The sequence below is a fragment of the Astatotilapia calliptera genome, chromosome 3 (genome assembly GCF_964374335.1).
Source record: "Astatotilapia calliptera chromosome 3, fAstCal68.1, whole genome shotgun sequence".
Lineage (NCBI taxonomy): Eukaryota > Metazoa > Chordata > Actinopteri > Cichliformes > Cichlidae > Astatotilapia > Astatotilapia calliptera.
In genome coordinates this window covers 60437315-60464468 of record NC_137424.1, presented here as the reverse complement: position 1 = coordinate 60464468, position 27154 = coordinate 60437315, and the positions used below count along the sequence as shown (strand labels likewise).

Here is a 27154-nt window from a genome sequence, read left to right as displayed (position 1 = left end):
GCTCAGTCTGATGCAGTCATCTCTTACTGCTTTACACACATACACACACTCTTACTCCTTTATGTCTCAATTAATGTCATGTATGATGAAGTTTTCATTAGTCTCATGTTTCTGACAGTTTGATGGGAAACATGCACGTGAGGAGCTACCTGGATTTAATTTGCCAGGTCTGGTAGTCCTCGTCTTGCTCCTTCTCACAAACTAGCTTTCAGGGCCTCATACAAAAACACTCTTAAGCCTCTAAAATAAAAACTAAAACTACATATAAAAAAAACAAAGAGTGACATTTTAGTTAACTAAAATAAAATCTAAAAATTGTCAGAAAATGCAAAACTATAATAACTCTTATAGCCATCTCCAGGACTGTTTTTGTTTTGTTCCAGTTAACACAGGTGCAGACTCGAGTCCTCAGTCCTGTATGTCACTGAATTTGTCAGAGACCGTGGTGGCAGACGATGGAGTTGCAGGCGAGAAGTAGCACCCAAATGCACGACTCTTGTGGTGAACAGTGAATTTATTTATAAAGTGCACAATGAATCACTATTTACAAGTTCCAGGCACTGGGGTGGCGTGGCGCTTCCTCCCTGATCCACACAGTGCAAGTGTCTATAAAAGTGCATAGTGAAAACAGCAAACTCCTACCAATACCTAGTGAAGACAAAACACATTGATGACTAGACGATCCTTACTTTAGCGAGGGATTTCTAAAATAGCAGACCACGGCTGTACTGACAAGTCAGAAGGAAGAATCGGCACCGACTGGAGCTCAGCCACACTCTTAAATAAGGCGCTGATGACGAGTGGCAGGTGTGGCTTCCTCCAGCGCAGGAACACTTGCAGGATCACGATCTGGCAACCCAAAACATCTGGGAGCATGGACACAAATACACACACAGGGAGACGGTTGAAGAAAACAACCAAAAGACTACACTCAGAAAAAAAAGCATATTTATACAGAAAGTACAAGTCACAGTGATTTAGTGATCATTAAAATGTGTTCAGAACTGCTGATGGTTCATCTCAGACGCACGATATGATATCCTCGTGTTGGTGTTGTTGGCACATAGATGATGACACACTGCTCTCCCCTTGTGACTGCCGTCAGCAGCAGTTATGCGGTTTATCGTAATTTCATGGGTGTAAGTTACAATAAATACATTAAAGTACTTTCTTTTTAATAAATCATATTTAATGTATACATTTTTGGTTTAACAACAGACATTTAAAGGTTTTACAGAATGTTTCCAGGGTGGAACCAATGTTCAGTCTGTTGTTTGAGGTTGACAATATTTTCATTTACACGCCACACTCGGTAGAAGGCAGCATGCTTTCCTTTCTCAGTTGGTGGTAGAGCTATGTAGACACGTGCAAAGAAGTTTCCCGGCTATGGGGAAAGAGTGTGCACTGCGAGATGTGTTTTCATTAACCCCTTCAAGTTCATGCGGCCAATGAGGTTTGCAATTTGTGTTTTATATGTTAGTAGAAAAATTAGATGTTTGTTTGTGACAGAACTGTCAAGTTTATGTTGGTCATTGTAAAGGTCAAATTGTGAATGTTTTTTATGTTGTTGAATAATATGCTTTATTGTTTATTCTCTATGATAGCAACTTATTGTGAAAACTGATCACTCTATGTTGTTTGTACAGTTCAAATGGTATGGTTGGTGCCACTTGTGTCCATTAAATGCAGTAAAAGTCAAGAATGCCTTGAGTCCGTTTTTCAACTTTGAGGAAGCTGACTTTATAATTTGAAAGTATTGGTACTGGTGTTGGCAATACTGTAGTTAATCAGTATTGAGTCGATACCAAAAGTTCGAGGATCACACAGCGTTGCTCAGAACTCTTCATCGTCACCATCATGAAGACCATGAAGAGTTGAGAGTTAATGATCGTTATTCAGGCTACAGACGATCCGCAGTGACATCTTGAACTTAGCTGATTTGTTCGTGAACCCGTGTTAAGTGTTCACATAGTAGACCCACACAGGGTCTCAGATGGATACGTTGATGCAATGCATCATGGGAGTTGTTGTTAATTCCTCCACCAAAACAGTCTTAAAGTAAAAAAAAAAAAAAATAGAAGTAAAAAAGTAACTTTTACTTTAAGAATCAGTGACTTACAAATAACATCCCTTTGAATTTGCTTGTGTCTAGACACGTAGGTGTGGGTAAATCCAGAGCCTGTCTGCACACTCACAACGTTACACCGATAAAAAGAAATGCTGAGATCTGACTTCATATCAGGATCTGTTAAAGTTTTTTTTAGCTAACCATAGAGCAGTGAAACACATCGCATATTCAGATGATTTAAATCATTTCACAGAAGAAGGATCAACACATCAGCGGAGACGTTCAGAGGGACTTTCAGCTGATTCAAAATGAATCCAAAGACAGTGAGATTAAAGATTAAATCATAGTAAAAATAAATAAATAAAATATAATCAACACAGTATTTTCAGAGGGGTCAGAGCGCTGAGAGAACAATCATGGCAGACAAACAGATGACCAAAGCAAATACAGCAGTATTTTGTCTTTCAGTATCATAAGAGGCACAGCAATATTTTAGTTTTATGGTTTTATTTTGTTCGCTTTTATCTTCTCCTGCAGCATGAGTTAGCATCAATGTTCTGAGTCATCAAAGTCATGAAGCTTGTGACAAACACCTGTTTTATCTGCCAGCTGAATCTAAAAATAATCACGGGGTTAACCGCGGGGATTTATGGGAGTTTTTGAAGACTTTGGAAACTTTATTTTGTCCCCTTCATCGAGTTACAGTTAAATATTATTGTTTGTTATAGATCATGTTTTTTTCTAACATTTCCGTGGTCCGAGCTTTTCTATAGCAATGAGTAATTATTGTTAACAACAAAGAACAACTGATCTGGTGATCATGTTGTTTGATAACGAACGTTAACGGGTCAAGGCTCCGGGTGTTTCCAGATGTTTCTGGATGTTTCACGTTTGGAGTTCCTGATTTAAAAATTCTGGCATTAAATTGCTAGAGTCAAAAACATGTTTATGTGCGATCATGAGCGCAGTGAGTTTTCTGATAGACACGATGAATTGTAAGATTTATTTATTTATTCATTCATATATTAAGAGCGCAAACGAATATCACCAGTTAGCCTGACCACCTGTTAAATCGCGCACGCACTGCTGTATTCAACCAATCACAGACGAGTGATGCGGGGCGGGAATTTAAAGCCAGTCTCGCTTTGACTGAGCGGGAGGCAGAAACACAGACCTGACTGACTCAGTCCGTGCTCTCTCTGCGATGTCTGTGTGCAGCCCGCTCTCTGCCTCGCTGTGGACTTTTATCCTGTGCTCGGCTTTCAGCGTGTGGACTCCGGTTCGAGGTAAACGTTACTCACAGCTGTGTTTTCTTCTCTGTGTCGCTGTGAGCGATGACAGTTATCGGTGACTTACTGACACGGAAAGAAGTTTAAACGAGATGATTCAGGTTCGCCCCTGTGAATTGCGGCTTTCCCCCGTTAATATAGCAGGTGGACTGTGTGAGTGTGAACTTGCCAGACTGCTGCTTCTGTTAATGCAGCAGAATTAAAAAACAAAACAAAATTATGTTTAAAAAATATAATAGAGCGTTTTTTGTTTCTGAAGTCTGTATTGTACTGAGCTGGTGTTCTATCATCACTGAGTGGAAACGACTTCATTTAGAGGGTGTATGAGGAGGATGTGAAGGGTGGAGTAAAAACAGACGATTAGAGTTGGGTTTAAAGGTTTGGGTGGAGCACTGAAGGTTTTATTAACACTCAGTTATTGTTTTTGTTTGTTTTTTTATCACTGCTCTGTTACAGGTTATCTGAGGCAGAGTCACTGAGCCTAGCATGAAGTAGAACCACACAGCTTTAGTGTACTAAAGTAAGAGAGCTCTGACTGTAAGTGAAACATGCTCTACAGTCTGGTTCAAGCTGATTTGATAATAAATCAAACGAGGAGCTTTGACTTTAATAACTCATCTTATAAGACTAACCAAACTAATCAGATACTCTGGTCATGATTCAGCAGCTAGCAATGCCATGTGTGAGTGACTCACAGGAACTTCTGCTCTCTAATCTCATCCATACATACAGTTTTAACTGATGTGTCTGCAGGAAAGGCGTCCGGTGTCAAAATCTGAGTCAGACCAAATATGTGGATCCATCTTGGAAATAAGCAGCTGAGTCTAGTTTATCAGCTGAATGTCTCTGAGTTGTGAACATTAGTAAACTGAGCCTCGTCTGCATTTCCTTTAAACAGATTATCAGGTTTGTGTGTGTGTGTGTGTGTGTGTGTGTGTGTGTGTGTGTGTGTGTGTGTGTGTGTGTGTGTGTGTGTGTGTGTGTGTGTGTGTGTGTGTGTGTGTGTGTGTGTGTGTGTGTGTGTGCGCCTCAAAAATCTGACTTGTACCTAAAATGTTCAGTGTGACTAGAAATGTTTTATAGAAACACATTTCTAGTCATGAGGGTCTGTGGGAGTTCAAAGGGTTTAACTTTTTAATTTTCCATCTGTTTCCAGGTGAGGTTCTGGTGATCGGTTCAAATCTTCCAATCGTTGCTGCTCCGGGTGATGATGTCATCCTGCCGTGTCACCTGGAGCCCATGTTCGATGTCCAGGGTCTGACGGTGGAGTGGTCCAAACCCGACCTGAAGCCCGACCCGTCGGACCGTCTGAGCCGAGTGGAGTACGTTCACTTGTACAGGGACAGGCAGGAGGTCCCCGACATGAAGATGGCCTCGTACTTCAGGAGGACGGAGCTGTTCATGGACGACATGAAACACGGGAACATTTCACTGAAGATCCTGAACGTGTCGGAGGAAGACAACGGCAGATACAGATGTTTCATCCCCAAGCTGCAGAGCAGAGTGAAAGCTGCTGTTGTTGAACTTGTAGTCGGTGAGAAGATTTGTTTGGGTTTTTTTTAGCCATTTTCAAAGTTTCAGCCTCATTTTACAAACAGACGCTGACTATGTGTCTCTTTTAGATCCAACTGTCTCTGAAACCTCGACGATGGACATGCTGCTGCTTCCTAGAAACCTCCAAACTCCTGATCCTCAAGATGTGACTCAGAGAAATGGTGAGAAAACACTCCAACTGTTCTCTGCATCGTTTCTATTTTTGTGAAGTTTTTTTTCTAAACTGTATGTTTGTTTTGACCTTGTTCATTTCTACATCAGTAGGTCGTTCCAGGGTCTTTGTGGGCGGCGCTTTCATGGCCTTAATATCAGTTGCTGCTTTTGCAGGATATTTTTCCCATCGCCTGGTTCAGAAACAAAAAGTGAGAACCAAACACAAACACGTTGTTGCTTCTTGTGCCCTCAGACTGACTCATTATTTAACTTCTTTTAACAGAAACATCGTGAGGATGAAGGGACCCAAAGCCAGCTATGACAGTCTAGCTGTATTGCTTAAAAGAGGCTGATGATAATATTTCATGAAGCATTAAAATTTATCTTTACAGGATCTTCACAGCAGACTCTCCTGTACCTTCCAGCTCATCGTCCTCACCACCCCAGCCTTATACTCAAGCCTCTTTGCTTGACAGTCGCCCTTCTTTGCTTGAAGCTCTGGTTTGTCCGCGTGCCCCCCAGTCACCCGCCTTCTCCCTTCCACCACACTCCTAAGCCACGCTGAGAGTTGTCCCGCCATCGTTCATAATGCCTGAGGTGTGCTGGTGTCCAGTAGAGCCATTTGAGGGTCTCCGATGCTAGCCTCCCAGCCAGCCCTCACATCTCGGGTCTGTCACTGGCCCTAGATCTTGTCCCATTTCTGGCCAACTCTGTGAACTCTTCATTTATGTTTTGGACTTGTGTGCGCCCCCTTTGTCTTTTGTCCTTGTCTTTTTCCAACTTGCACACTCACACTTGGATAACATTTTAATCAGTGGGTTAACTTTTGGTAGGTAGAAAAGAAACAGAAGATGACACTGGACTGGAGATAGATAAAGCAGCAGTGGGATGGACTTCTCCATCTCCATATTTTGGTACCCCACAAAGAATGTGACGTTGAACAACATCCCAGCAGCAACAGGTTTGGTCCCAAGAACTACACACTTTGCCAAGAGTACTGCTGCTTATGTTGAAACTCAGAAACCAGTCTTACTTGTTATCATCTATCGTTCACCTGGGCCTTACAGAGTTTCTCTCTGATTTCTCAGACTTTATATCTGATTTAGTTCTCAGCTCAGATAAAATAATTATTGTGGGTGATTTTTAACATCCATGTAGATGCTAAAAATGACAGCCTCAGCATGGCATTTAATCTGTAAATCATTTTCAGCTCTGCTCCACCAGCTCCCCCTGGTGGTTGGGGAACATACTGCAGGTTGGGCACAGTAATAACAGGAACTGTTTATACTGTTTGTACGGTGCATAAAACAGTTACATATTTATGTAAACGTATTTATTTGTATAAAAACTGAATTAAGCTGGACAGGCTGTGGTTAGTTTGTAATAAAAATACACATTTGGCCTAAATTCACTGCTCTTGTATTGAAGTTTGTGTCACAGTGGGAGACAGGTCACATATTGGCCTTAACACTTATATGACTGGATAGCATTAGCAATTTACAGCCAGCAGATTCTTTTGTTTGTTTGTTTTCTTTCCCTCAAAAAAGGGATGGTGTGATAAAACGTTTTTTCAAGCCTTTACTTGGTATTTACTACAAAATATGTGTTGTTTTAATTGTTTGTTAATTTTCCCCAATTTCTTATTTTGTTTGAATTCACTGTTTTGCTTTTGTCTGTAGAAACACTTTGCGTTTTCTACCTCCACATAGTATTAGTTACGCAAACCAAACAAGAAAAGCAACAAGACATTTGTAATCTCTTTGTAAACCGGTGATTCATTGTTGTGACATCCCTCCTACATGTACTTTATTTATTTATTTTTTACTGTTTTAATATATACAAAAGCATTCGTTGTCAGGTGACATTTAACAACAATTCAATCTGTCATGACAAAGATGTTTTTCTGAAAACAAAAATCACATGACAAATCGCTGACCGCAATTTAAAAAAAAAAAAAAAAGAAAAATCTAGAACTGTAAACAAATATTGCCAAGGAAACGGCTATGTCATTTTAAGCCAATCAACACAGAGAGGGGTGGAGTTTAGATCCGCCCATATTTCCAAAACACACTAAGAGTATTTGAGCAACCGGCGGAGAGAAAATGTGTCAGAGAGAATATTCGGGAGCAGGAGGCAGAAACACAGTCGAGAGGAGCCTTCATTCATTCATTCATTCATTCAGACTGTGTACTTTATCCACCATGTCTGTGTACAACTCGTTCTTTGAGGACTCTTCGTTCCTGTGGACTTCTATCCTGTGCTCGGCTTTCAGCGTGTGGACTCTGGTTCAGGGTAAGCGGATATTTTAAACGTTACTCTGAGCTGCAGTTTAATAACATTTTATGAATCAAATCAGCCAAATTAACTGTTATCAATTTTCCTTTGCCGTGTGGTATTATAAGCGATGACAGCTTTCAGCGAATTACTTTGACATTACATAATAATATATTAAATGTGATGATTCTCGGGTAACTTCTCCTCTAACGAGCGGCTTATTTTCGTGATTTTATTTTGATCCACCAAACAGTCTAAAACAGTGCGTGTCATGTCTGTGTGTGAAGGTTTAAGGCCGATACTGAAGCCACACGAAGCAGAACCCTGAGTTTATCACAATGTAAACAGTAACCATGTTTGTTCTGTTTCCACACGTGCTTAGCAACACTTCCGGTGACGCGATAACTGTGGCGATTCGGGGAAAACCAACATCTGGTTATCTGAAATAATGACGTATACATTAACTAAACATCCGGTTTGTCGCATGAAATGTTTTCAGAGACTCGTTTCGCTCAGTCGTTGCTGTGAAATTTACCGAGTTTGGAATGAGCCGCCATCTTGTTTCAGGCTTAAACCTGAATCACGTGATTTTCGTCCAATCAGGGCGGCTGTAATGTGCTGTGACCCAGTCTGTGTGTGTGTGTAAATATATATTTCTATTTTTAACGTTAAATGAAATCGAATGATCAATTTACAAAAATTATTAATTAAAAAAAATTAAGTGGACTGGAATATATACATTAATAATAATTTTTTTTAAATTTAAAAAACTTGTATTCCCAAACAACAACCAATAAATATTTACACTTTAAACCGAACGAATGAAGAAAAGTCTAGATACTTATTATTCTTGTATAGCCCTGAGCTCAGCTTAATCTCATCACAGTGGATATCAGGTGGAGAATGAAGCTAAACGAGTAAATAATGACAGGATTAAAATGAATAAATTAAAAAATAATGAATAAATGAACAATTATCCAGTATGATGATCAAATGCTTGGCTGGGTTGCAGAAGATTCACATTAATAGTTAGTTGTTTTAAAACGATTAACCTGTAGCCTCTTATGGAGCCCTCCTTTGTTTTACATAATCAGGTAGTTCATCTTGGCAGAGAAGCAATGTTTGATTTGTATTGTGGTTTCTTTTTTCATATTTGATTGATATTAAGTTGTATATGTTGTAATCATATTTAATTTTTTGGCAATTATGATTTTGATATTTCCAATGGAAATTTAGAATTCAAGCGTCCTTGCTCTAAGTTTCTAAACAATGGGTTGATGACTTTGTCTTGTCTATTATTACTTTGACTTTATCAGAGTTACAACTAATGAATCACTGTTGTAGGTAATATTGGTCACTCTACATGATAACAGCACTCACAACCTGATATGATAGTATAAATTAAATATTACCTGAAAAAACTAATTCAATGAGTTTGAACTATTATTCTTAATTTTTTAAAAACAATATTAATATTCTAATTTTTTCATATTTTTCTTTTCACGATTCATGTTTTGTCTATGGTTGCATTATAAACTCTGTTCAAACCTTTTCCAGTTTGATTGGACAGTTTAGTAAGTTGTGGATTTCTTTTTCCAGTTAATCTGATGTCCCTTGATAGAACACAGTGTCTTCTAGAAGTGTAGGAGTCACCTTCAGCAGCCATCGCGGTAACATGTCCACACTTTGAAATTTGTTACACTGAATTTAAAAAGTTAAGATCAGTGCCTGCAAAAAATGCTATCAAGAAAGGAGGGCGAGCTAAACCACACTGTTTATTTTGAATGTTTTATATATGGACAATACACCCTTACTTTAGCAATTTTTATAATGAATCCAACTTAAAATAAGACAGTATTTATATTATCAGTGAAGAGACAACGTTTGGTCCTGTGTTTCATACACTGCACAGTTTCAGGACCGAGTGGTTAAACCTCAGCACTTAATAGCTTCACTTTAGCTTAATAGTTGCATTGTTTTTGCCACACAAACACCAGAAACTGCATCATACATAATTATAAATCTAGATACAGTCCCATGAATGTTTGTGCCCGCTATTACAGAAGTGTATATCTGTACAGTTTTTATACTCGCCGTGAAAAGGGAACTTACACTAAGTAATTAGAGATTGCTTAATGTAAGCAGGTAACCTTAAAAAAGGAAAATATAGTTTTATTGATCAGAATTTGAATTCTCGTGAAGAGCCTTCTCTAAAGGCAAAAAGCAGATTTAAAACTAAGCAATGTATAATGAATATGTTGTTTATTCCTCCCTGTAGAATTAAACGGAGGGATTTCATATATTTATAAAAACAAAATAGTTTTACTAAGGATAAAAATTCATTCTAATCTCAAAAGTCTTCAAATCTTTTACGTTTTTGAGCATTTATTGCTAAGATACATAATGTAAATCTTACCTTATATTTTATACCAAAAGAGCTCAAAAGGGGAATAAATAAATGAAAAATAAGCTCAGAAAACAACAAAGAAATGTAAAAAAAAGTAAAAAGCCTACGCTTAGAAAGAAAAGAGACTGGATTTCTTTAAGTTTCATGAAGCTGTCTCAGGAGACCCAGGTTTTTTAAGCCATAGTGGGAGTTTTCCCTTAAGAGGGTTGTTGACCCACTATTTATCATGTGCCTCATCACATGAGCCAAGATGTGAAAAAGAGTGTGGGTCATTATCACCACATGTTTCAGGTGAAACCGCTGTGAGACCTTGCCTCATCCTATCATGTGATCCATTGAAATCGACTGATGCAAGATGTGAGTGAGCGTTAAGGTGTCTGGGGAGGATCTCAAAACTGGATTATAGATGGCAGAGAGTTGGTGTCGTAAACCCCCGCCTCTGTTCAAAGATAGTCGCTCACAGTGGACATAGATGGCGTCTTTCACTCCTCTTTCAAACCATCTGTCCTCTCTGTCCAATGTGTGAACATGGATGACTGACAACTTACACAGACATAATGAACATTTAAATAAAGCTCAATCCAAGTATAATCCAATGAAAGTGATACATTAATGAAATTAAAATATTTACTGTTTAAAAGGCAGCAAAGCGTTTCTCTTTATTAAAGACACAAAGCTGAGCCTGACACATTTAATCTCATTACAAAGTTACAGGCAACAGTTCATCCTTGGGGGTGGGACATAAATATTAGATGGTAATCCAACCAAGACGATGAGATATTTCAGTCCAACAGAAATCAGCATTCTCTCTTTATAAAAAAAAATCACATATTTAAAAAAAACAAAAACAAATTGCATGTTACATAATAAAAATAACATGACTTTGTTTATTCCCCGAATCCAAACGTTCCTTACATAAACGCTTGAGTTGAAGACAGTAGGAATGGTTTTGGTTCTTCGAAGAGGTCTTCTCCAGGTCTAAATACTGACAGGAAGTCGCAGGTATTTCAGCTTCGAGGTGGTCCTGTGAGTCGCTGAGCCACCCTACCAACATGGTTTATTAAGAGCCAAAGTGCCACAGTGTGACCAGGATGTTCCAGGTGTTTCAAATAAGAGTTAAAGCATCCGCACGAACATAAAACGGGAAAAATAATTCTGGCAGCCTTTAACGCAAGGGCTTGAGACTACGATAATCTGGATGGCTGAAAACCTTCACAGATATGTCACTACTTCATTTAAACTGAAGGATTAAACAGTTCTTTTTACCAAATATACTGAGGAGTAGTTGTTTCGTTTAATTTGGTCCCAGAAACACTTCTGCGGTAACAGCACAAAGACTCATGGGGCTGTTAATGATCTTCAGGTCTTCACGGTGTAACTCTACAGGGGTCTGTGGGAATTCGGGAGGTTTAATTTTCAATATTTCCAGGTGAGGTTCTGGTGATTGGGTCAAATCTTCCAATCATTGCTGCTCCGGGTGATGATGTCATCCTGCCGTGTCACCTGGAGCCCACGTTCAATGTCCAGGGTATGACGGTGGAGTGGTCCAAACCCGACCTGAAGCCCGACCCGTCGGACCGGCTGAGCCGAGTGGAGTACGTTCACCTGTACAGGGACAGGCAGGAGGTCCCCGACATGAAGATGGCCTCGTACTTCAGGAGGACGGAGCTGTTCATGGACGACATGAAACACGGGAACATTTCACTGAAGATCCTGAACGTGTCGGAGGAAGACAACGGCAGATACAGATGTTTCATCCCCAAGCTGCGGAGCAGAGTGAAAGCTGCTGTTGTTGAACTTGTAGTCGGTCAGAAGATTTGTTCAATCCAAACTGAACTTTCAGACTTGGAATCATGCTTTGTGTATTATTTTAACTCATTTCCAAACTTTCAGTCTCATTTTATCAGCTTATTATAACTCTAGTGTTTATGGTCTTTTTAGATCCAAATTTTGCTAAAACCTCCACGACGGAGACGCCATTGCACTTCCAAACTCCAGATCCTCAGGACGCGACTCCAGCAAACGGTGAGAAGTCAAATTTTCTCTGTCACTTGTGTTTGGGTGACATTTTTTTGTCCATTTGTGGTAACCTTGTTTATTTCTCGTCTACGTCAGCAGGTCGATCCAGGGTCTCTGTGGTCGCCGTTGTCATCACCTTCATGTCGGTTCTGGTTGTCGTCGCTTTTTCTGCATGTTTCTCTCGCTGCCTTCATCAGAAATTAAATGTAAGTAAGAAACAAATAAAACACAAACATGTTGTTGCTTCCTGTTAGACTGACTCATTATTCAATTTCTTTCAACAGAAGCTTTCAGAAGGCAAAACGACCCAAAGCCAAGTATAACTATTCCAGGTGCCTTGCGAACGTTGGTGTTAATGGAGCCGAGACCATTTGAGATTTATCTTTTCTGGATCTTCACAGTCAAGTGGAAAATTTAAACCAGCAGCCACTGGGAGACACTCGGGCCAAGCAGCACTGAGGTCATCATAAAGCCAGTGGATTTATTTATCGAGCTCATTTTCAAAGAAAAAGAACATTTAAAGATTTAAGGACTTTCTAGTCCCTTTAATGCAAGACTGAAGAAAACCTCCTCTGCTCAAGATGTAGAAGGATGAAGATCATATTTATTTTTATGGATTTGTATTAACTTGAAGACTTAAAATTCTAACTTATTAAAGTTTTACACCTTACTGGTTAAGGACAAAGTAATTCTTCCTAAAAGCTACTAGTGATGGACAAATTAAAAGAGGAAGTCCTCCCTGAAATCGATTTGCTGCTTTATTTAGAAAGTTTTATTGGACATTTCCAGCTCAGTGTGTTGGAAAAAGATTTTTCTATCAGTGTGGATCTTGGAGATGCAGAAGATTGTAAAAACATCAACAGGATTTGATGTAACCATAAAGTTTGGAAACCACATTCAAGACTTTTTGTTTCTTCATGTTTACCAAATCAGTTTAATGCAAGTCTGAATCAAAACAGGTCGGTTATCGTGACACTGATGTGGAGAAAGTGTTTACTTACAAAGGCTGTCCTGGATGACATCATGTAACTGATTTTCACATGAGACTTTATGTTTTTAAACTAATTTATCAAATTTAGCTTGAAATTGGCTGGTGGGCAGATCTCTACGACAGAGTCAATGCATTTCTTAAGCTGATACAGAGCTCCGGTTTATGTAAGGAAAACTAGAAGTGTCTATATTTTTTCATTTTAAGTTACAAAATAAAGATACAAACAGATTCTGATTTAAATTTTTGTTGCAGTTATCAGTGATAATTTCGTCATGTACATTTGACCTACCTCTGGTAAACGACACAGCTAGCTCCCATTCTCCTTGTTTCTCATGGAAATGCAACAAAATATCAGCGCTTATAGAAGAGTAGAGCAGACATGTGGACACGTTGATGCCAAGGAAAAGCAGACGCTTTGTGAACCGTGTGGGGCAACTCTCACACAAGCAGCACTTTATATGTTAGACAGTCAACTTTAGACTCAAAGATTTAGCTGCTTACTGGAAATGACTAAAACTACATCAAAATTTACTTTCAAAATTAACGATGACTGAGAGACTAATGCCTAGCTGTTATTTCATTCCTCTTTAACTGATGACCTCAGACAGATCCTTCACTGACCAGTCTAATAACCACTCCCTGAACACCAAACGCCTGCAGGCAGGGCACCAAGATGTTGTTTGTGCTGTTTGTTGTTTATTGCTGCTTTTATAGTTTATAGCGGTTATTTTGTATTAAGAGTCACAATGTAGCTCCATGTACCTGCGCTCTGCATTATAAGCTCAAACATACCCAGCAAACATCCTGAGAGCCTCTCTCAGGTCAAAACTGACCATAGTACGATTGTTTCAGTCAACTCAGAAGTGTGTGTGTTCAATTCATGTTTTAGGCTTCATTGGACCAATTTTTTCTTTTTGTATATTTTGTTTTGTTATAATTGATTAAGGAAGAGTAGAACACAATTTTAGGACACAAAATTTCTTATCGTAGAAAGCAACAACATCCAGGCCACGGATGTGCATTTTAGATCGAGGGCCACATACAGCCAACTTTGATCTTAAGGAACAGACTGGAACAGGTCAGAATGGAGTCTTTGTTGGGCCGATTCTGGACCCTGGGCCTTATGTTTGACTCCCCTTATCTAGGCGATGTTAAAGAGTAGATCAAAATGATGTCTGTAATGTCTACAACTTAGTTCAAATTTAAGTTTGGAACATTTTTTTCTAACCAGGATAAAAAACAAAAAACAAGTTATTCAACATCAAAATGTTTGCTGGGTAGGTGAATATTTACAAAAAAAGGCCTTTATCTGCCTTTTATTATTTTTGCTTACTTTAATTTGTGTTTTTCGTTCCCTGCTTTAGCACTTTATTAACTGCACCTTACATTTATTTCAGCTCATTTGTCGTTAAGGCTTGACTTTCATTTTCTTTTGCTTTTGTGTAGAAACTTTGTACAAATGTTCCAGTTCTAATTAAAAGTGTTGCACGCCTCATCAAACTGGTCATATTTCATTACCACTGTTGTCTTGTGTGTTTCACAGACTGAAAGAGCCACTGCTGCTGCACTGAATTAAAGTTGTGTGTCTTTGTGTTCTTTGTGCATCTGTTCTGTTGTGTACAGATGGATACTGGGACTGTTCACAGTTTTGAAGATTTTATATAAAGTTCATTCTCGGATGGATTTAAATAAAGTTATTTTTTATATGAATACAGTGACTGTGTGTGTGTACTCATATTCAATTATCTGTGAATATCTATTTTAAAATCATTGGTCTCACACGTGCTTTTTTACACCATTTGAAGCAGAACCATCTGAAGCTTTGTTTTTTGGTATTTACATGTCCTGTACAGTTTCTCGCTCTGTGGCGAGCTAGTTTTCCTCGCTTTGCATGCAGTTTAAAGACAATCTGTGACCCTCCCTGCTTCCCTCACAGCCTCTATGGTGAAAACACTCATATTACTAATAAGACTTACAGTAAAATATGATTGCTCACAAGAGTGACACTACTCCTGTTTTTCCCATGCATTATAATTTTACTAAACTTTAGGCAACATTACAGAATAATGGATGAGAAAATGTGCGAGGGAGGATAAATGCTTAGGCGAGACAGTCTGGGAAGAATAGTTTCTTGTTTCACGTGGGTTTTTATTCCACATGACTGAGAGTCGAGAGAGTTGTCCCGCCATCGTTCATAATGCCTGAGGTGTGCTGGTGTCCAGTAGAGCCATTTGAGGGTCTCCGATGCTAGCCTCCAAGCCAGCCCTCACATCTCGGGGCAGAGGCCTCTGTCACTGGCCCTAGATCTTGTCCCATTTCTGGCCTACTCTGTGAACTCTTCATTTATGTTTTGACTTGTGTGCGCCCCCTTTGTCTTTTGTCCTTGTCTTTTTCCAACTCGCACACTCACACTTGGATAACATTTTAATCAGTGGGTTAACTTTTGGTAGGTAGAAAAGAAACTGAAGATGAGACTGGAGTGGAGATAGATAAAGCAGCAGTGGGATGGACTTCTCCATCTCCATATTTTGGTACCCCACAAAGAATGTGACGTTGAACAACATCCCAGCAGCAACAGGTTTGGTCCCAAGAACTACACACTTTGCCAAGAGTACTGCTGCTTATGTTGAAACTCAGAAACCAGTCTTACTTGTTATCATCTATCGTTCACCTGGGCCTTACAGAGTTTCTCTCTGATTTCTCAGACTTTATATCTGATTTAGTTCTCAGCTCAGATAAAATAATTATTGTGGGTGATTTTAACATCCATGTAGATGCTAAAAATGACAGCCTCAGCATGGCATTTAATCTGTAAATCATTTTCAGCTCTGCTCCACCAGCTCCCCCTGGTGGTTGGGGAACATACTGCAGGTTGGGCACAGTAATAACAGGAACTGTTTATACTGTTTGTACGGTGCATAAAACAGTTACATATTTATGTAAACGTATTTATTTGTATAAAAACTGAATTAAGCTGGACAGGCTGTGGTTAGTTTGTAATAAAAATACACATTTGGCCTAAATTCACTGCTCTTGTATTGAAGTTTGTGCACAAACTTCAATACAAGAGCAGTGAAGGACACGCACTCTGTTACTGAGCACTTTGTTTGAAGCACTTTAAGCACTTTAAGTTTACTACAGGCTTTGGGTGGATTTAACTCCATCAGTTTACCTAATTTTCCTATACTTGACTGCCTTATCTGGTTATTTGGAAGCTGATCATCTTTGTACCCATTTTAAAAAATTGTTTTTCATTTCTATTTAAAAAAAAGTGATTAGTATTTGACTTTTTGTTTTGCATTTTTGTGTATTTTGAGAAAGATGCAATTAGGACTGATGTCGTCCTTTGTGAGTTTATAAAAAGATAAATGTTCTACACAGAATTTATAATGCTCACTTTATGGTGCCGATGTCCATGTTAGTTGTTTTATAAAAACATTTGTGATGTTTTTAAATTTTCATGAAAAAATGTTAAATAAACAAAATGTAAAGTAACTGAATTTCCGTACTTTTTTTTTTTTAGTAGTCTACACTCACAACATATCTTTTAATTAATAATCAGATAATTTGAGTTTAGGTTGTAATATAATTGCATTGTGTTGCATCAAAATAATAAACTACAAGAAACACAAAAATATTGAAATTAAAGTATACAGTCTTTGAGTAAAGCTCAATTAATAAAATATAAAATATAATTTAAAATTTTTAGGTTAACAATAAATACAAATTTTGAGTACCCATACTTAGAAGATATGAGTTTTTGTACTTAAATCTTTTGAGGTAATCAGTTTCCACAAAAGTTTTAAGTTCAGTCAACTTGTTCGGGTTTACAGTGTGTCACAGTGGGAGGCGGGTCACATATTGGCCTTAACACTTATATGACTGGGTAGCATTAGCAATTTACAGCCAGCAGATTCTTTTGTTTGTTTGTTTTCTTTCCCTCAAAAAAGGGATGGTGTGATAAAACGTTTTTTCAAGCCTTTACTTGGTATTTACCAGAGGTGGGACCAAGTCATTGTTTTGCAAGTCTCAAGTAAGTCTCAAGTCTTTATCCTCAAGTCTCAAGTCAAGTCTCAAGTAATGTCAGGCAAGTCAGAGTCGAGTCTCAAGTCACTGGTGTAAAAGTCCGAGTCAAGTCACAAGTCTGAAACTTTGAATTTCAAGTCCTTTCGAGTCTTTAAAAAAAAAAAAAAAACGAAAAAAAGCATGTTGCAGTTATGCTAAATGTAAATATTAGACCATGTAATTTTAAAATCTGTGTTTTTCTCAACACATGACAAAATAGTGAACTTAGAAAATATACACAAATTGTGAAATTGCACCTCTTTAAAATGCAGCTCAATTAAACCTAGCTCCAAGAATAATTTTCACTGATAGTTCTGAGATAAGCTGCATGTTATTCTTGGATGCGGTTGTAGGACTGGCTTTAAAATCGCATGACAAAAATATCATACACATTAAAAAAACTGCATCACCAACGTAGCCTGGACAACATTTGCTAGTTAGATGAAGTCAGCTATCTCATCTTAGCATATTTATATGCATATTTATAATCATACGGTTCTTGGAGTGAGCGCATACACTCATGAAGTTTAGTAACTTCCGGTCACTGCAACAAGCCCAGGTACAGTTTACCGACGGATGGGTGCAGGACCTTGAAATGCACCGTGTAGAACGAAAGACCATCGTACGTATCATAAGTTTACCAGTCTCACAAATCGTCGTCATAAATACACATTCGTTAACCGTTTATTAATAGGACCTTTGAGCTCAACGGTAATTAATTAGTAGTGGAAATAATTTCTGGTGCGCGTTACAGAAATGTAGCAGTGACAATAATATTGTATGCTGTAATCGTACTGGGCAATTAGTGATACAAAAAACCTGTTTTATCCTGTGAATAAAAGTATATGTTTTTGTCAATGTACCATAATAACAGAAGCGAAACGCAATATTGTGTCAGGACAATTCACTATTTATGCACAATAAATAAAGGAGCATAGCGCGACAATTTCTGTTCAGCGACAGACTTGCTTGTAACCTATATCACCAATTATGTTATGAAAAATGACGTATTAACTATTAAAAAATACTGACCTTCGTGTAAATGCTTGGAGCAGACTAACCTGTGAGCTGGAGTGTTCTGGGACGTTATATTTGATCTTTGAATGGCTGCAATCCAGGCCATCCATCGCGTCTTTGTTACTTCGGAAACATGGCTCGAACAATTTCTCTTCAACGACGTAATCCGATAACAACCGATCTCTTTACCCGTCGGCTTCCCGTGGCTGTCATGCGACCGGCTATTGCAGTTAATAATACAACAGCTTCTTGACATTTTTGTGTTTCTTTTTATCGCTGTGTGACTGATTTTAATTGAAAGCCTGCGTGCTCTACTACCGCTTGCCACGAGTTCCCAGAATCCTTTGCGGTTCTACCCGTGAATGACGTCACATTTTCAATCTCTATATAATATGCATGTTAAATTTTATATTTGGGGTAAAATATCAAGTCTTTTCAAGTAAACCGGTTCAAGTCCAATTCAAGTCCCAAGTCATTGGTGTAAAAGTCCAAGTCAAGTCACAAGTCTTAGAACATTTTTTCAAGTCAAGTCTAAAGTCATAAAATTAATGACTCGAGTCTGACTCGAGTCCAAGTCATGTGACTCGAGTCCACACCTCTGGTATTTACTACAAAATATGTGTTGTTTTAATTGTTTGTTAATTTTCCCCAATTTCTTATTTTGTTTGAATTCACTGTTTTGCTTTTGTCTGTAGAAACACTTTGCGTTTTCTACCTCCACATAGTAATAGTTACGCAAACCAAACAAGAAATGCAACAAGGCATTTGTTATCTCTTTGTAAACCGGTGATTCATTGTTGTGACATCCCAGGTTCAAAGTTCAAGGTTCTTTATTTGTCACATGCATAGTTATACAAGTATAACACACAGTGAAATGTAGCCGGACACGCTCCTCGATATGTGCAAAAATTTGGGGGGGGGGGGGGGGGGTGTAGAGGAAGAACATTATATATATATATATCTATAGTATATACACTGGGTGAATGTGCAGTAGTAGCAGCAAGCAGGTGAATTCTGTACATTAATATGAATAGACATCTGACTATTTTACAGGATAGACAATATAAACATTTAAAATTAAAGGAATTTGAAATGTACATTGTGCCTTGGTTTAGTGTCTGGAAGAGAGTCCTGTCTCAGTCAATTATAGATGATGTGAGAGGGCGGGTGTGTGTGTTTAGGGCACGGATGGCTTGGGGATAGAAGCTCCTCTTGAGTCTCTCTGTCCTTGCCTGGATGATGCGGAACCTTCTACCAGATTGCAGGAGTTGGAACAGTTTGTTCCAGGATGGGACGGGTCCTTCAGTATCTGCGCTGCTCTAGTCCGGCATCTCCTGGTGTAGGTGTCCTGAAGCGGGGGGAGAGCAATCCTACAGCAGCGTTCTGCTGTACGGATCACTCTCTGGAGAGCTTTTTGGTCCTTCACACAGCTGTTCCCAAACCACGATGTCATGTTCTGTGTGAGGATGCTCTCCACAGCGCCTGTATAGAAAATTCTGAGGATCTTTGGAGAGACCCTGAACTTCCTCAGTTGTCGTAGGTGATACAGGCGCTGCCTAGCCTTTTTGGTCTGGACCTGAATGTGGGCAGCCCATGTCAGGTCTAAGGAGATGTGGACACCAAGATACTTGAAGGACTGCACCCTCTCCACTGGAGCTCCATTGATGATAATGGGCTTGTAGTCTCTGTGCTAACCCTGATTTACGAATAAATTCTTTACAAATCCTACCATGTGGATTCATGGATTTTTTTTCACATTCTGTCTCTCACAGTTGAAGTGTACCTCTGGTGCAAATTACTGACCTCTGTCATCATTTTAGGTGGGGGAACTTGCACAATCGGTGGCTGACTAAATATTTTTTTGCCCCACTGTATGTGCAGCCCTGTTTATAGTTTTCTGTGCATTTCAAACATTGTCCTTTCTGATGTTTTTTTTTTTTTTTTTATCTAAAGTAACATGGCTGCTATGAGGCCAGCTGTGGACCTTGCCCTACAAATGATCCAGGACGGATGGGATGAAGAGACCATCGGAGGCATTGACTCAGAATCGGACATCTCAGATATAGAGGACCCAGACTATTGTCGTCCCCCTCCCCCCGAACAAGACTAGTCAGATACAGAGGAGTCCTCTGAAGAGGAAATGGATATTGAGTCTAACAGAATGAGCCCCTCTTACTGCTCTGGCCACAATATTCTGAATTAGTCGGCCAGGGCTTGCACCTGGGTTTAGTACTGTGTCCCCAGTAAATTCATGGAAGATGTTCATGTGTGATAATATAATAGAAGAGGTGCTGACATGCACAAACATGGAGGCATGAAGAGTAGCCACAGACAGGGGAAAAGAGTGGAAAAATGTAATCAAACAAAAGCTCCTGGCCTTCATTTGATTGACCATTTTTGCAGGAAGTGAGAAGAACTGGGATGTACCAGTCAGTGTGTTTTTTGGGAGTCCTCTGCATAACCCATTGTACAAGGCCACTATGTCAATTCAAAGATTTAAAGATACTGACCGTTTCTTGCACTTTGATGACAAGAGGACCAGAGCCTACTGACTGAAAACAAACCACATGGCAGCTTTCAGCTACATATGGGGCCTGTTGCTGGTCAACTGCAGGCAGAAATTCATCCTCAGTGATTGTGTTACAGTGGATGAACAACTTGTGCCTTTCAGAGGGAAGGCCCAGCTTCTGCAGTATATGCAGAGCAAGCATACAAAAGTGATACAAGCGATAGAAAAACTGCAATTTCTTAAAATTAATGAAAAAATAAATAAAAATGCAAAGTGCCTCATGTCACAAACATGTTTTATGAGGAATACCTCAAATATGAAAATATAACAGTCATTTTAGTCAGTTTACAGTCATTACAAGATCAGTATAATCATCGCTACTGAAAAATATGTTGGTGTCATCTGCGAACAGTATGAGTTTAAGTACTTGAGAAACATCAAAAATATCATTTATGTATACATTGAAAAGTTTTGGTCCCAACACTGACCCTTGGGGAACACCACATGTAATACCAAGTTTCTCTGAATGGTAATGCCCTATGCTAACATATTGTTCCCGACCCGTTAGATAACTTTTTAACCAGTTACCAGCTTTCCCTCGAATACCATATCTTTCCAATTTATCCAATAAAATTGAGTAATGGTTGTGAATGGTTGTCCTGTGACAGACAGGTGACCTGTGCAGGGCGTACACTGCATCTTACCCTACGACAGTTGGAATAGGCTCCAGGCTTCCTGAACCCTGAATTGGATATGTGGATGAATGGATGCATCGTATCCATTCCCCTTTCACAACCAGCACGCAGCTAGACAAAGGCCGCCCCCAGCAACCAACTGACTCTTCCCCTTACAATGACACAGTAGATGACTGCAGGGGGAATTTGGTGTGAAATATTATATTTTGCTTTTATTTCCAGATAAAATCACTTGTCATTGCTGTAGTGTCTTGGTAATACATGGCAGTGAAACCCATTTCCCGCTAGAGTTCAGAGGTAGGGAGGAACTGAAAGCATTTAATTTTAGTATCCAGAAACAGCAGGAAGTGTCGAGAAATTTGTATTTTAGGATCAGTTTCAGCAGCTGTGGTGAGCACGAGATTGTTTCATTTTCACTGTGTAGGGTTTGGTTTGATACATAAATATTATTTTTGGTTTAGATTGGATTATTGTTATATACAAATGAAAAAAAAATAGTAAATGTACAGTTTTGTGTTGATGGAGAAAAGCTGAGAAACATTAACCATCACACAATCATTATTTTCAAAAAAGCGAAACCAGAAGAGCTGAAATATATTTTTTCTGTACAGAAGGTAAAAAATGATTAAAGTATATCTGCAGCATCCCCCAAAATAAAGTTTAGTAATAAAAACATGTAATAAGCAGACAATGTTTACTTTAAACAAGCTCGAGTTGTTTAATGAGTGTCTGCCTCAAATGCTTTACTGAACACATAATAACCAGAAGCCATTTAAACACTAACGGTGAACTGTCAGGGCTCCTTTTAGTAGTTTAGGGAGTTTCTGGACGCTGGGTTTGCACCAGTGAACAGTGTAAAATAAGTAATCAGAGTGAATGTGAAGCTGTCCTAGATGAAAGCATTAGAGCGCTATCAAAGAAAACCAGACTGTGAGTGAATGACTGTGTTGCAAGCAGCACTCATGTATCTACCAAGAGTGGTGAAAAGTCCCAGAGATATTCTTTGTTTCTATTTACACAAACCAGTGCTAGGCTATAATCATGCCTTTCAAAGATTTACCAGGTACTTTGTTGCATTGAAACTCATGTTACCTGATAAGAGCACAGCTGCCCCTTCAGAGATTGTACCAGTTACAAGGAAATTGAATGTTATCAAAATTGATTAGTAGGTCATGTCATTAATGTAGTGGATACAAATGCATAAAGGGCCGCTTGTGTAAAAACCTGACTTTAATCAGCATTCATTGACCTTTTGACCTTTAGGCAGTCTTCATCATACTTTCTCATAATTTAATTTATCACCGTATCACTGCAGTGTTATCTTTGGTTATCTGGTTTTTATTCCCTCACAATCAGTATGCAGCTTGGTAAACACTGTCAACAGAAACTAAAGATCTGATTTGGAAAGCAAAGCTTTGCTGAGTGTGGTGTTCCTCTTACAGACCCCAGAAATCACCAAAGTTAACCCACTGAGGTGTGAACTAGTGTGTTTAGCTTCTCTTGTTTCCTCATAAAAATCACCTGTCACCTGCTTCTTTTCCTTTGCAGTCGTGTCAGTATAGTCTCGTTATAAATGGCAGTAAAAGTATTTTTATTCATTTTCATTTTCTAAAACTGATCAAAGTTCAGGGGCTGTAATAAAATGGAAACGTTCTCATTTCTACACCGAAACAGCCTGAAGCCTCAAGACAGTTTGTAAAACCATTTTGTGTTGCTGTGATGAGCATGAGGGCATTTCAGGTTTCAGATTTTGTTTAGCGTTTCTTTATTTTTGGCTTAGATCAGTTTAAAAGTCTGACTCATAAGCACATACGTACAGTAAAATCCAGTAGATTGTGCTACCCAAAAATTACTCACCATCCTCAAAGCCAAGATACCAGTGTGGCCATCAGCCAGAGAGACGTCAACTAACAAGACTATTTCTGTGCTTTATTCTTTGAATAGACTAAAAACTGTTTGCAAGCTTTTGCTTTCAGATCAGGTTACTGTCATAAGAGGCAAAAAAAAAAGGAAGAATAAAACTGAGTCATGGGAATGTACAGTACGTCTATAAATACAGAAAGAAAAGCTGTGAAACTGAGAAAGAACAAGACTATTAAATTACAGTGAAGAAGCATGTTACTTGCTTCCAAATTCAAATAAATCTGAGGTTAACATACTCGGCCTTAAACTTTTAGAAACACAGTGTCTAACCAGATACTTGCTCTGGATCTGTAATTCATTATTATCAGGATGTCCAAAAAACTCACTGAAAAGCCTTCAGCTAATCCTGAGAGGGTCCTAGAAAGAGAGAGCATATTTCTCCTGTTTTGGCTTCCCTTCATTGGCTTCCTGTTAAATCCAGAATTGAATTCAAAATCCTGCTCCTCACATACAAGGTCTTAAATAATCAGGCCCCATCTTATCTTAATGACCTTGTAGTACCATATCACCCTATTAGAGCGCTCCGCTCTCGCTCTGCAGGCCTACTTGTTGTTCCTAGAGTATTTAAAAGTAGAATGGGAGGCAGAGCCTTCAGTTTTCAGGCCCCTCTTCTGTGGAACCAGCTTCCAGTTTGGATTCGGGAGACAGACACTATCTCTACTTTCAAGATTAGGCTTAAAACTTTCCTCTTTGCTTAAGCATATAGTTAGGGCTGGACCAGGTGACCCTGAATCCTCCCTTAGTTATGCTGCAATAGACGTAGGCTGCCGGGGGATTCCCATGATGCACCATTTCTTCCTCAGTCTCCTTTTTACTCCACGTGTTTACACACCGCTCTCCATTCGTTATTATGAATCACATTTCCACAACATGTCTGTGTCCTGTATCCATCCTCTCACCCCAACCGGTTAAGGCAGATTGCCACCCCTCACTGAAGCTCGTTCTGTTCAGGACACTGCTAGCATAATGGACAGGTTTGTGACGGCGCTCCCACAGAAACGCAAAGCAGAAGATAAAGCATCGCCGAATATGTTCCCCCTGCGTGGGAAGCACATGCTGGTTTGTCCAAACCAAATGTTGAATGTTATCACACAGGAAAAAAAACAACTAAACATAAAATAATTACACATGGAGATGGTTTGTTTTCCTGTTACTTAAGGCTACGTCCTCACGTACACGGGTATTTATGAAAACAGAGATTTTCCATTTTCGTTTAAAAGGAAATCTTGTCCACACAGGCAGTTTCGAAAAAATCTCTCCGTCCACGTGTAAACACAAAAAAACCAAGTCAAACGCTGTCAAGAACATACCAAACCCTAAGAGTGTGGAAATGTTGTCGCAAGGATTTTCTTGTGAAACAAAGCGGGACCTAGCAAAAAAAAAGTTTGCAAACCACTGGGGTGTCGAACTCCAGGCCTCGAGGGCCGGTGTCCTGCAGGTTTTAGATCGCGCCCTGAGTCAACACACCTCAGTCAAATGATTAGTTCATTACCAGGCTTCTGGAGAACTTCAATACATGTTGAGGAGGTCATTTAGCCATTTAAATCAGCTGTGTTGGATCAAGGACACATCTAAAAACTGCAGGACACCAGCTCTCAAGGCCTGGAGTTTGACACCTGTAGGCAACTGTTGTGATCTTGCATTGAATAAATAAAAGTGAATTGAATTAAATCGACAAGCAGTAAACATCAAAACAGCAGCACAAGCAGAACAGGTCAGCTGATCACAGCCTGTAAACAATGAAAATTTCAAACTTTATCATGGGGTGATTCTCTTTTTGCGGCCACATTTCAGCTTCATAACATTTGGGGGAAAAAAAGGAATTATGTTTTATATTTTTTTATTATTTGTTTCAATACTGACAATACTAAATAGATGAAATTCATAATGGTCAAGCTCAAGGATCGATAAAATAGTAATTATAGGTAGTTTTACCTGTAATTACTATTCTATCGATCCTCACCAGTCCCCGGCCTCCTTCCTACTGCCTAGTGTACAGCCTCAGGGTGCTGAACAGGGTGAAACCCTCCATGCATGGTAAGGAGCTTTCTAACTTTTCATGTCAGTGGCTTCTACTCCTACTTTGGCCAGCCTATTACCCCAGCACGTTACCTGATTTTGGTCAGGGCATAGGTGTTGATAGCCCGGATCCTGTTTTTACCTTTATCTTACTTTTATCTTACCGTTCAGCTGACTCCTCAGGACTTGCCTGACCCTCTGCAGGTACTTTGTGGTTGCAGCTTTCCTGGCGGCCTCTTCATGGTTCCCATTTGCCCGTGGGATCCCCAGGTACTTGTAGCTGTCCATTATCTCTGCAATGTTGCCTTCTGGTAGTTCGGTCCTCTCAGTTCTGACTATCTTCCCTCTCTTTGTTAATAATTAATGATAACAATAATAATTATTGCTCTGTCTTTAGAATTTCCACCCTAATAGGTTCCCCCCAAAATTCCACCCTGATAGGATGGAATCAACCATAAATTATTTTGACTAATTTCTAACTGAATTATTCCACCATGCTTCTGAAACATGGACCATAGGATGAGCTTGACACAAACGCAGAAAGGTAAATAAACACAGAACCAGACACAGAAACACAAGGGAAGCAGGAAAAAAACAGGGATAAATAAACCAGAATGAAACCAAGAAAGTAATACGGAATATTTTTTATAAATAACCAGTAGGCATAAATACCAAGAGTGTTTTTTCCCCTTAGATAAGATCAAGATGATACACCCACTTTAGTCTCATTGTGCCAGAGGTGTTATAGTAGATCACACGCCTGTGATGGGGGATTTCTGCACACATCACCACCACCCTTTCTAAAATTATCATTCAGCAGCATTTGTTTGTGTAATGAATACAATTGTCTTTTACATCTTTGTGTAGCTTTTTAATTTCTTTAAACAGCTGAAAGAAACTAGTTCTCCCAGATGATGCATATAACTGTTTTCCGCAGTGGATTCATCCACATTTAAAAATTCTGGATCCTTGGCTTTTAGTTAGCAGTTAGCATTAGCAGCACATCCTGTGTCCGATGTGAAAGGACCTTTATGCTGCGCACTGCGACTCACAGCCATGGTCCCGGGTCAGCCCTGACTTTGTGTTAAACTAATCCTAAAGTAATAATGGTATTTCTAACCACTGATATGCCACAACTTTATCCTTTTAACAGCTGCTGAAAGTTAGGGGACCTAACTGCTATCGGATATTTATATAGAGATCCTCCAGCTTCAAACTGTATCACCCTTCATGGACCTGCAGTTCAAAAAAACGCCCCTCCAACAGCCAAACCCATCTGTTCTCTGACTGGATAGTTAAATTTGTGATTGGCATGACATTGGCCAATCAGCTGAAAGGAAGAAAAAAAGGATCAAAAAACTTGAAACTTGTGTGTTGAGTTTCACACGTATTTTTGGGTTACGCCCACACAAATTCTTTTTACACATACAAATCCTGATTTACAAGTACAAAATATTTATGACCACAGATTGAGCCCATACGTATCCAACTGCGTATGGGCTCAATCTGTTTTCTTCTAAGGCTGTAATTATACCAACAATGCATTTCTAACATGCCGGAATAGTTAGAAGTTCAGCATTTACGACAGCAGGCAAAGGACAGTCCTTGTACAGATGACTGATCACACAAAGCCTTGTGATGCCCCAGTGATAATGAAAAGATTCATTTGGTTCAGCTTATCTAAAAAAACAACAACAACAAAAAAACTTTCAGATCTCACCTGTCTAGATGTTATCTTTTCTTCTATTGTGAAACTCTAAATATTTCATCACTGCATTTATTTCTCACAGTGCAAGTCCAAAGAGTCGCGCTGACAGATTTCTTTCTTACTCACAGCAGCTTTTTCTTTATCATGAAAGGAAAAACATTAAATATCTAAAATGCAATGGGAAATGACTGTGATCTAGTATGTTTGTGCTACTGTAGATATAAGGAGACATGTTCATATGATTTATTTTGAAGATGTTTGCAGTGTTTTGCTTTGTGATCTGTAACGGAGCGGAAAGGCTGATTTTATTTCCACGTTGTTTTTGTGTTTTTAAAAGGAAGGAGACCTTCCTAAAAACGGGCAGAGCAGTGGAGCCGCCAAGGGAAACACACAATTTAAACTGTAAGATTAAAAATATAATTTATTATATTTAAATAGTTAAAAATATAAGATAAATTAAAAC

General features: G+C 39.0%; 2 protein-coding genes across 10 annotated transcripts; both read left to right on the top strand.

Annotated features, from left to right (window-relative positions):
• The first annotated feature begins 1324 nt into the window (after positions 1–1324).
• Positions 1325–6471, top strand: LOC113019007 (myelin-oligodendrocyte glycoprotein-like). 8 transcript variants are annotated; one of them, XM_026162494.2, is made up of 5 exons: positions 3158–3354; positions 4514–4891; positions 4980–5072; positions 5176–5273; positions 5348–5600. In XM_026162494.2, exons 1-5 carry the CDS (start codon positions 3273–3275, stop codon positions 5384–5386), a joined length of 690 nt encoding a protein of 229 aa, XP_026018279.2. In that variant the 5' UTR covers positions 3158–3272; the 3' UTR covers positions 5387–5600. The 8 variants fall into 8 exon arrangements, with proteins under 8 accessions (XP_080154866.1, XP_026018279.2, XP_080154861.1 ...); XM_080298737.1 differs by having other exon boundaries at positions 3224–3354; positions 5457–6471; XM_080298736.1 differs by having other exon boundaries at positions 3226–3354; positions 5173–5273; positions 5457–6471.
• A 551-nt stretch (positions 6472–7022) lies between these two features.
• Positions 7023–14465, top strand: LOC145419274 (myelin-oligodendrocyte glycoprotein-like). 2 transcript variants are annotated; one of them, XM_026162473.2, is made up of 5 exons: positions 7023–7356; positions 11175–11552; positions 11687–11770; positions 11864–11970; positions 12049–14465. In XM_026162473.2, exons 1-5 carry the CDS (start codon positions 7167–7169, stop codon positions 12085–12087), a joined length of 798 nt encoding a protein of 265 aa, XP_026018258.2. In that variant the 5' UTR covers positions 7023–7166; the 3' UTR covers positions 12088–14465. The 2 variants fall into 2 exon arrangements, with proteins under 2 accessions (XP_026018258.2, XP_026018257.2); XM_026162472.2 differs by having other exon boundaries at positions 11861–11970.
• Positions 14466–27154: the final 12689 nt, after the last annotated feature.

Excerpts from the sequence above, each read along its gene's own strand:
- LOC113019007 (XM_080298734.1), top strand. The coding sequence starts at position 3,273 with ATGTCTGTGTGCAGCCCGCTCTCTGCCTCGCTGTGGACTTTTATCCTG. Across the intron at positions 4,892-4,979 it reads TGTTGTTGAACTTGTAGTCG|ATCCAACTGTCTCTGAAACC; the intron begins GTGAGAAGATTT and ends TGTCTCTTTTAG. Across the intron at positions 5,073-5,172 it reads AGATGTGACTCAGAGAAATG|TAGGTCGTTCCAGGGTCTTT; the intron begins GTGAGAAAACAC and ends TTTCTACATCAG.
- LOC145419274 (XM_026162472.2), top strand. The coding sequence starts at position 7,167 with ATGTGTCAGAGAGAATATTCGGGAGCAGGAGGCAGAAACACAGTCGAG. Across the intron at positions 11,553-11,686 it reads TGTTGTTGAACTTGTAGTCG|ATCCAAATTTTGCTAAAACC; the intron begins GTCAGAAGATTT and ends TGGTCTTTTTAG. Across the intron at positions 11,771-11,860 it reads GGACGCGACTCCAGCAAACG|CAGGTCGATCCAGGGTCTCT; the intron begins GTGAGAAGTCAA and ends CGTCTACGTCAG.